The sequence below is a fragment of the Oculina patagonica genome, unplaced genomic scaffold (genome assembly GCF_052425735.1).
Source record: "Oculina patagonica isolate OP01 unplaced genomic scaffold, crgOcupat unplaced670, whole genome shotgun sequence".
Lineage (NCBI taxonomy): Eukaryota > Metazoa > Cnidaria > Anthozoa > Scleractinia > Oculinidae > Oculina > Oculina patagonica.
In genome coordinates, this window is record NW_027558548.1 from 550 (window position 1) to 9,860 (window position 9,311).

The window sequence follows — 9,311 nt, forward strand, 5'->3', positions numbered from 1 at the left end:
TCGCCTGCTCCAAAATTTTAGTCGCCATGGCGACTAAAATGGTCTTAACTTGGAGGGTTGCTGTTGCAAGACAACAAGCCTGTTACATCTTCTGTCAGCCTGAGACTTGCTAAGCCTTGTAAAAGAAATGGAGTTGGTGCGGCCTAAAGTTATGCTAAAAATACATTTTTCGTTTGTGGCCTAAAGGTCTGCTAGAAATGCATTTTTTTTTTAAAAAGTGTATTGTCATTTTCTCATCATATCATATTAGTGAGTGATTATTGACTAGGATGTGTTCATTTCATAACCAGGAATTTCTGTGGAAAGTACCAACATGATTGAGGTTAATGTGGGTCAGTATGATGACTGTTTGCAAGATGGAACGTAAGGATTAATTTTCTTTGTGTATGGCAATAATGTAAAATATACGTGTAAGGGGGGACAGCATTTAGCCAAGTGCTGCATACAGCTGGAGCTTATCCCGGTTTCAATAGCATTAAGCAGCTAGAAATATTTCTACTCCCCCCTGAATGGGATGCTAGTCCATCACAGGGTTACCCCCCAGCATTATTTCGCCGGTACCCATTTTAATAAACCTGTGTGGAGAGAGGCACTGTGAGAGTAAAGTATCTTGCGCAAGAACACAACTCAGTGACCCAGCCAGAAAAGTCTGGAAAGTCCGCTCCGGAGTCTGGCACGCTAACCATTAGGCCACTACCCCCTCCCAAGATGTGTGTGTGCTGATGTCAAATTCAGAAACTTGCAGAATGTCAGATCCATGTTGCACTTGTCATGAATGTTACTCTTTTTCAATATCGATAAAAATATTTTGAACTTTGCATTTGCAATTTTTGTATGAAGGATGAAAACAATTGACATTGGAGAAGCTGGTAAAGCACTGCTGGTGCGTGAAAATGGAGAATACTCTGCTGTGGGTCACAAGTGTACTCATTATGGAGCACCACTATCCACGGGACATCTCTGTAATGGACGTGTACGCTGCCCCTGGCACGGAGCTTGCTTCAATATCAAGACTGGTGATATTGAAGACTTTCCTGGGCTAGACAGTTTGCCCAAATTCGAGGTTTGTAAAGTGATTAATTTTGCTGTTGAGGTTTCCCATACATATGGCATTTAATTTGCTATATACAAATGTACTTGTCATAAACTTACTAAGTACTACTACCTGGCATCACTTCTTTTCAAAGGATGGATCTAATGGTATCCGCTGGATACAATTGCTATCCAGTGGATAAATGTCAAAACATACGGTACTAAGCTATCAACTGAATAGTGATTTATCCAGCGGATAGCATTATCCATCCTTGCAACTGGGCCCTGCTGATTATTTCCCCTACAGAACCGAGTCTGCTTGACCAAGAGTCTCAAGGCTGTGTTCTAAGAAAAATTACAAGGAGCCCAAAGGTTCCAAACTATAAGATCCAGGGTGCCCAGCATAAAGCTTATATGAAAGAAATAAGATTATCTGGTCGCCCAAAGACAAAAGTTAGTCCCCTGAGGCTCCTGGGCGCCATTAGAGCACAGCCCTGGAGTCTAATGCATTTATAAACAATTATGCCAGTTTGCAGTGGCAAGAGTTATATTTATTAATAAACAAAATCATATTCTAATTTTTTATACTCTGCCTTGTGAGGCCACTTTTACTGAATTAATTTTAAATTAATCATTTTGGTATGAATTTATTTTAGGTGGTCATTAAAAATGATAATGTGATTGTGAGAGCACACCCAGAGGTAAGATGTTTACAGTAAATAATTTAGAACAAAATTATTAAAATTATGTAGAATAAAAGAAGTGAGTTCTGCTGTTACTGGCAACATGTACCATAAAAGAGTAAGTATACAGAAAGATTGCATGATCTGTTATAATTAACTTGATAAATCAATAATTACTTTAAGTGATTATAAAATAAATGATACATAAAATTACTATGTAATTGTTTTAATTTTAATTTCCTTTGCTTAGCAATTCACATCCCATAAAAGAGTGAAGAAGATGGTTAAAGCAGACACAAATTATGACAAAAGAGTCTTTGTTATTATTGGTGGAGGTAAGACTTGGTGTGTTTGCAGGATGTAAATGGTTCATTAATAAAAATATTTTAATCAATAAAATTAACATGTTTTAATTTTTAACAATGCAGGTGGGTCAGCCATGAAAGCTGCAGAAACACTGAGAGAGGAGGGATTCAGAGGTAAGAAATTACAAAAAAAAATTCATTGTTACAGTGACTTAAGATCTTATGGATATAACTAAGAAGAGCAAAGGGATGATTCCAGACCGAAGGACCCAAGGACAGGTTTTCAGATAGCAGAGAGAGGTGGGGGTGGGGGATTGTGGGGGCGTGGCAGGAGGGACAGATGGGTGGAAGCTCAGGAGTTAAGGGTAGGAAAAGAGAGGGCAGGAAACAAGATTTCCAAGATGGTAAGAACTAGGAGAAATGGGAACACTGGTGCAACATTGTGTAATATGTAGTAGATAAAATATGAGCGGGAGATCTGTATGGGCATTGACAATGGCGAGCCGTTAGGCGAGCCATTGTCCAACTCTCTCCGAAACGCGAATATTTTATTCTACTTGTGAAATGAAAACAATAAATTGAATGCAAAGTATTGTTATGTGAATCAGTAGAGATCTGTATCAAAAGTTAATGAATACTAATTAGCTGAGCAGGAGTTTGTATCAAAAGTTAATTCTCTTGTTTGATTTGTATTGGGGTTTACAGTTGTGTACATGTGATCTGAATACTGTGCTGGGATTGGTTTGCACCCTCATGAATAGTTAATGAATTTTACAATTCACATTTATTAGAATTTTTCAAAGAATGCGCACCCCTGTATGATAGTCTGACTTGATGCTTTGTACAGGTCGTGTTATCATGGTCTCAAAAGAAGCTCATGTTCCTTACGATAGACCAATACTGAGTAAGGTTAGTGTCAAGTTTGCAAAGAGTGTTTATGTTTATAGCAGTATTTTAGACTGATTGCATGCTGATCAAAGGTTGTTATAATTGTACCTTACTCATATTGTGTCAGTGTAGAAGTGTGTGTTGTGTATGTGGGATTGTGATAGTTTCTTTTATTGTAGAAATTGGCTGCCACTGCTGATGGAATAAAGCTTCGTTCACTGGAATATCTCAAGGAGCATGACATTGAATTTATAAATGAAGCTGAGGTGAGTCAAAAACCTTTCATTGTAGATTAGCTGTACCTATGACTTGTAAATGGATATTGGCATAGTCTGACTCCTGCTTTATCATTATTATCTGTCTCTTTGCACACATTGCATGTCCAAAAATCCTGTTGGTAAGAATTTGAAAGAGTGACATATTGGTAAGTCTGCACCTCTGGTCCAAAGTGGCCCATACTGCCAGAGCAACTAGCAGTATTGCTTCTCCCCCTGCATCGGAAGGTCAACCATTAGTCGTTACTAAGGCAACAACCCCCCACCCCCACCCCCTCCAACCTCCACCTGTTCTGAGGTTGTCCAAACCTTGTTTAGCTATTGGGAGTCAGCAGTACCCCTTAACTTCCATGTATTGCCATTTTCCACCCTTTGAGACTGGACTTATTTCTGTTGGCTTTTAATTGAAGCGATATTAGACACAATTTTTACTGATTTTTTTTTTTATCATTGTAGGCTACAGCATTGGATAACAGCAAGAAGACTGTTACTTTAAGTAATGGCACTGTTTTGAACTATGATAATGTTTTGATTGCCACTGGGGGAAAGTGAGTTGTGATGTGTTTGTTCACAAACCTCAATATCTTTTTCTGCACATATGTATTCATTTGTATATAGTTCTATCTTTCCATGTATTGATCTATCCATCCATGTATCCATCTGTCTTTCCATCCAACTACTTGCCTTTCAGCTTGTCTGTATTTCATGAAAACTTCTGATGTCTGTATCATTCTGTCTGTCTGTCAGTCTTTCTGTCAATCTATCTAGTCTGTCTGCCTGCCTGCCTGTCTGCCTGTCTGTCTGTCTGTCTGTCTGTCTGTCTGTCCATACATTCATTTTTATGTCTGTCCATCGATCTGTTCATTCATTTTAGTTGTATGAATGAAAAATTAATTGATAGTAATATGCTGCTTTTAATTACCTTCAGACCAAGAAAGTTAAACCTGCCTGGAAGTGATCTAGAGAACATTTTCCTATTGAGAAGCCCAGATGATGCCAACCAGATTAGTATGTGTATTATCTGCTACATTGAAACATTAACAATATGTAGAGTCACCTTCATTGAAATCAAAAGTAAAAGGGGACTCTGTGCCCAGGCCAAAGTAGCCTGCAATCATGAATTATTATAATTTTCAAGTGTTTCCAAACTCACATTCTATAAATGCAAGATGATGTTTTTTATTTTCTGTACTAAAACATGTTATGTGATTATAATTATAATATAATAAAAATGTTTTAAGTAAGCCTCATGTTCACCAGCTGCCAACCAAATACATAAAGTATACAGGATGTCATTAAATTTCATTTTTTTGTTATACAGTCGAAGCTCTCTTAACGGACACTCTCGTAAGCGGACAGCTCTACTTACGGCCGCCTTGTTTGAAACCCCGTTTTAATTAACTCCCATATCAACTCTGTATTTTTACATTCTGGTAAGCGGACATTCTTGTAAGCGGCCGCGGACACTTTCAGAGATTACGACTTAGACTTTTTCTTTGTTTTAAGCTCCCGTAAGCGGACACCCCAAAGAAAGTCCTATAAAAACCTCTGTATCTTGTTTTTATCAATGGACTTCACATAGCCATTCGTCACAATGAGTTTACAGTCATTACAGTACCATATTTCAGTGTTTGTTTTGTCTTCACCCACGTCCGTCCGGTTATTGTCAGCTGGGCAAGCTCCCGTAAGCGGCCATCTATCTCCTACAGCTCTAGTGGCCGCTTACAAGAACCATTCTCGTAAGCGGCCAGCTCCAGTTACGGACACTTTTTTTCGCGTCCAGAGGGTGTCCGCTTACGAGAGCTTCGACTGTATAATTTAAAAAAAAATAAGCAATTACTCATGCACTTTTGCACCCTCTGCAGTTTCCCTTGTTCCTGAAAAGAATGTGGTGATCATAGGAACATCATTTATTGGTAAGTAGTAAGTTCTCTTCTAATATGTTCTCTGTGCACACCTGTATGGCATAAAAACTTCAAGTCTCATACTTATCTTTATTCACTGCTTTACTCATCTCAGTTTTGAAAAGTTTGTGTAATTTCCCATTCTCTTAGGTATGGAACTGGCATCAAACTTTTCTGACAAAGCATCTTCTGTGACATGTGTTGGAAGAAGCAGCATTCCTTTTGCAAATGTGCTTGGAGAAAAAATTGGCTCCATGCTGAAAAAGGTAATGTAAGTTAGAGTTGTCAAACTCTGAGCCGCGGCTTCACTGACCAGCAGACATGCTTTTAAACAAAAGTTTCTGATGTTAACTTTCATGATTTACATTAACAGAGGAAACCCCAGCGACTAATGCCTTTCCCAGTCACGTGGTTGTTCCTCTTGATTCCCCTGCTTTGTTTTCTTCTCACACCATAGAAGAGAAGAAGGGAAAAGGACTACTCAAAAGTAGTCTAAGTTTTACAGAGATCTGTAAAGTTTTCGTGAGAAAAATTTGTAACCAACAAAGGCAAGTACCTGAGATCTTACATGGATCACTGATAGCAGAGCTTCTTCATTTGTGTGGAAATTTTTTGGGTCAAATTTAGACATCTCTTGAGCAAGAGAAGAAATGCACGTAAAGAAAGAGACATGCTATTTATTTTGGTGAAAGCCCTGTTGATTTAAATGATCTATTAAGCTAGTCAAAGAGCAACCAGCTATTATTATTGGAATTAATAGGACAGCTTCTCCTTTTTTCAGGTTCATGAAAGTAAAGGAGTCAAGTTCATAACTGACGCTGGAGTGACTGGCTTCAAAGGAGAGAATGGAAAAGTACGATTTTGCTCTGTTTGAAGCATTCTTTCGCCTTCCTTGTCCTCAAGCTGTTCTCAGATTTCCTGCACTTTCAAGAAGAGATGACAGTTGAAAACGACTTGAGAAAGTGCCAAAATAGACTGTTCACAGCCTCTGTGTTTTTAACCTAAAAGAACGCAAGAGAAGCAGAGTGCGAGTGCGGAGCACAAAGGGGGGCGGGGGCGGGGGCGGGCGTCACGCCTTCCGTTCTTGTCTGTTGCGCAGTTCTCTCACGATTCATTTCCCACCTACACAATTGAAGGAAATACGAGGGCTAGGGTAATTTTGTTGTTTTGGCGTTTTTGTCTCAAAGCCGTGAAGTTTAAAAGGTGCTGGCTCATTAGTGTCCTTCCTTCTGTCTTTGTAGTTAACTGCAGTGTGTTTTGACAATGGAACGGAAGTTCCCGCTGATATTTGTGTCCAAGGAGTAGGTAAGGGCTGTTTTAAAATGAGGTTGACATTATAAGGAGAGTGAACCGCAAGGGTGCTCTACATGACACTATAAGACACTGACGGAGCTACTGGTCGTACCTCTCAGTTGAATACAAAAAAAGGCTGTGACTAATGAAAAGTGTATCCTGTTATCTGCATCTTACTTAGGCGTAATACCATCCACTGATTTCTTAAAAAGCAGTGGCGTACCGCTATCCAGCCGTGGAGATGTGATTGTTGACAAGGTAGGAGTATGATTTGCTGCTCACTTGAGCGTACTTTTGTTATTAAGGAAATGTAGGTTTGCCATTGTGCATAGCGTGACCGTCACTGGCTTGCGTGATGGCAAGTCACGGACAAGCACGTCACGGAGCTGAGCATTTCTTTGTTTTATCCTGTAGCACATGAAGGCGTGTGATGGAGTGTTTGCTTCCGGAGATATCGCTCACTTTCCTCTCAAGATGTTGAACTGGGACCGGGTTTCAATTGGTCACTGGCAGATCTCACACAAACATGGTACGTTTCATAATGTACATGAAAAAACTAGCGAACAGACAGCAATGAAAGCAAGGTTGCCTTGGTGACCCATTTTCTCTGTTCCCTTTTGTTTGACTTGTTTTCTTCAAACGGAGACCAAGCCCTTGCTTTCAGCTTATGAAGAAAACTGCAGCGTAAGCGAACTGCAGCGTAAGCGAACTAGGCAAACAAGATGGCTCCCAGCTCTCCCTGCATCCCTCCTTTTTCGCCAACCGTCTTCAAAGATCTGTAAAGAGAATTAATTTAGGTGTAGAAATTCGTTTGGATCCAATAACCTGTCCTGCACGCTCAAATACTGATGTTACAACAGGTTCTTAATTCCATATACAATGAACATCTGTTACCATTCTAATTTGTAGGACTGACAGCCGCGCGTAACATGCTTGGAAGAAACGAAGAGATCAATACAATTCCATTCTTTTGGACTTCACAGTATGGCAAGAGTATCAGATATTGTGGTAAGCCTTCGCCATTCTTTTGATTGTTTCCGTCCACTTGAACTTGATTCTTCGGTTTTGAAATTGATAGTTTCAAGCATGTGACCAGTGTAGCCTTTACGTGATTCCTTTTCTCGGGCTTAAGTGTCACGCTGTAGTGCTGTGGCGAGAATGTACTTTATGTACTGTGTCGGAAAGTATATTGTTAAATAGCTCAATACGGTCTTCAGCATTTGCTCTAGCGTAAAGTCAAATTATTTTAGAATCCTTGTAACTTTTCTCAAGAAATGGTCAGCACTGTTTTCTTTGTCTTCTCCTCATCCTAGGCTCCTTGTCCTCCCCCTCCCCTCCCCTCAGGAAAGAGAGTGTCATTTAGGGCTATCCTCAACCCAATAAATTGGAATAGAAAGCGCGCATGTGTGGGTTAGCTTGATGCAAACATGATAATGAACAATACCATAGTGTTACCTTAACTTAACTTATGGCCAAAGCCCTAAGTGGGCATAGGGCCGGACATTCTTCTCCGCCATGCTGCACGGTCACGGGCAGCCACCGCTGCCTGGTTCCACGAGCCAAAACCCAAAGCCGCTCTTTCTCTTTCTGCAGTTCTTCGCCAAGTCTCCCTCGGTCTACCACGACTTCGCCTTCCCTCTGGGGCCCATGTTAATGCCGTCTTGGGATGTTTGCTTGGATCTTGGATAGTGTTACCCTACGACTTTCTAATTTGCTCCTAATTATTATTTAACTTATCCCACTTCCAAATATTCACTGCAAGTCTCTGCACCCACCGTTGGGTTCTATTCTCCTTATTAAATTTGAGACGAGTATATGAAACCTGACTTCATAACTGGTTTTCTTAGCTTCTGCAAAACTCCTAGCCATTCAATCAGTGCGTGTGTGTTATGTAACCAAGAGTTGATTATTGTATGCATCAAGGTCTTTTAACAGTGATATATGCCCTTAGGTCACGCTCATTCATTTGATGACGTTATCATTGACGGTAACGTGGATGAACAGAAATTCACAGCTTACTTTGTCAAGTAAGTCCAACTTTTTCTTTTCATTTCTTTTAAAGAGACGCATTGGAATGTCTTTTGTAATCGTGAAAGACACAAAAAAATCATCACAGAACCCGTCACAATTTCGTAAAATATGACAACCAATCAGAAATCCAGGCAATGGCACGTGACCCGTTAAAAAGTACCGGAAAAGTCACATGATTGGTATCGATGTTTTCCTGTTTGGGCGAAAAAAATCTTCACGATGATAAAATTAAGCAACACCATTTTCAACATAATAAATTTGTTTAATAGCATTGCATTTTTTTGTTTCCAGAGGTGACAAAGTTCTGGCTGTAGCGTCCATGGGACCTGGTAATGCAACGGCTAAAGCAGCTAATGAAATGTTTGAGGGAAAGATGCGCTCTGCATCTGAGATAAGGTAAGTTAACTTAACGTCAGTTCCACAATATAAAGTGATCAAATATTGTACGGGCCACTAACCAAAAGTCGTCTGGCTGCCTTAAAGGCGGGGGGACACCTGAAGGCCGTTTAACCTCTGTTTAACTTGGGTTTAATGCGAATATCTCGTTCAGTTCGCATTTCAAGCAATCCAAAGACTCTCCGATCATTACAAGAACCTGTTTTAAAGTGTTTTCAAAATTTTTGGGCATGTTTAGGAGGAAATAGTTTTTCACAAAGGATTAGTAAAATTTAGAGAAAGAAAAATTAAAGATTTAGTGTGATTTAAAACTAGAAATTTGAAGTAAAAAAATTAGTAGATGGACGCTAAAACAGTCCCTTGACAGCCTGGGGTGCTCTTGTCGACTGTCTGGTGGTGTTCCATTTTTTTAATCCCTTTTTAAATCTCTTAAAATGTCACTCAAATTAACGTTTATCCCTGTCCTAAGGGACCCAAAGTCGCCGTAACTTTGGGCGACTTAAA

At 39.8% G+C, this 9,311-nt stretch overlaps 1 protein-coding gene across 1 annotated transcript; it reads left to right on the forward strand.

The window, feature by feature from the left end:
- The first annotated feature begins 217 nt into the window (after window positions 1-217).
- Window positions 218-8,853, forward strand: LOC144641087 (apoptosis-inducing factor 3-like). Its single transcript, XM_078500135.1, has 18 exons — window positions 218-363; window positions 841-1,063; window positions 1,689-1,733; window positions 1,966-2,050; window positions 2,144-2,194; window positions 2,868-2,929; window positions 3,088-3,174; window positions 3,640-3,731; window positions 4,112-4,191; window positions 5,049-5,099; window positions 5,238-5,353; window positions 5,869-5,940; window positions 6,329-6,392; window positions 6,562-6,638; window positions 6,795-6,909; window positions 7,290-7,388; window positions 8,332-8,407; window positions 8,703-8,853. Exons 1-18 carry the CDS (start codon window positions 314-316, stop codon window positions 8,809-8,811), a joined length of 1,554 nt encoding a protein of 517 aa, XP_078356261.1. The 5' UTR covers window positions 218-313; the 3' UTR covers window positions 8,812-8,853.
- The last annotated feature ends 458 nt before the right edge of the window (window positions 8,854-9,311 follow it).

Excerpts from the sequence above, each read along its gene's own strand:
- LOC144641087 (XM_078500135.1), top strand. The coding sequence starts at position 314 with ATGATTGAGGTTAATGTGGGTCAGTATGATGACTGTTTGCAAGATGGA. Across the intron at positions 6,393-6,561 it reads TATTTGTGTCCAAGGAGTAG|GCGTAATACCATCCACTGAT; the intron begins GTAAGGGCTGTT and ends CATCTTACTTAG. Across the intron at positions 6,639-6,794 it reads GAGATGTGATTGTTGACAAG|CACATGAAGGCGTGTGATGG; the intron begins GTAGGAGTATGA and ends TTTATCCTGTAG.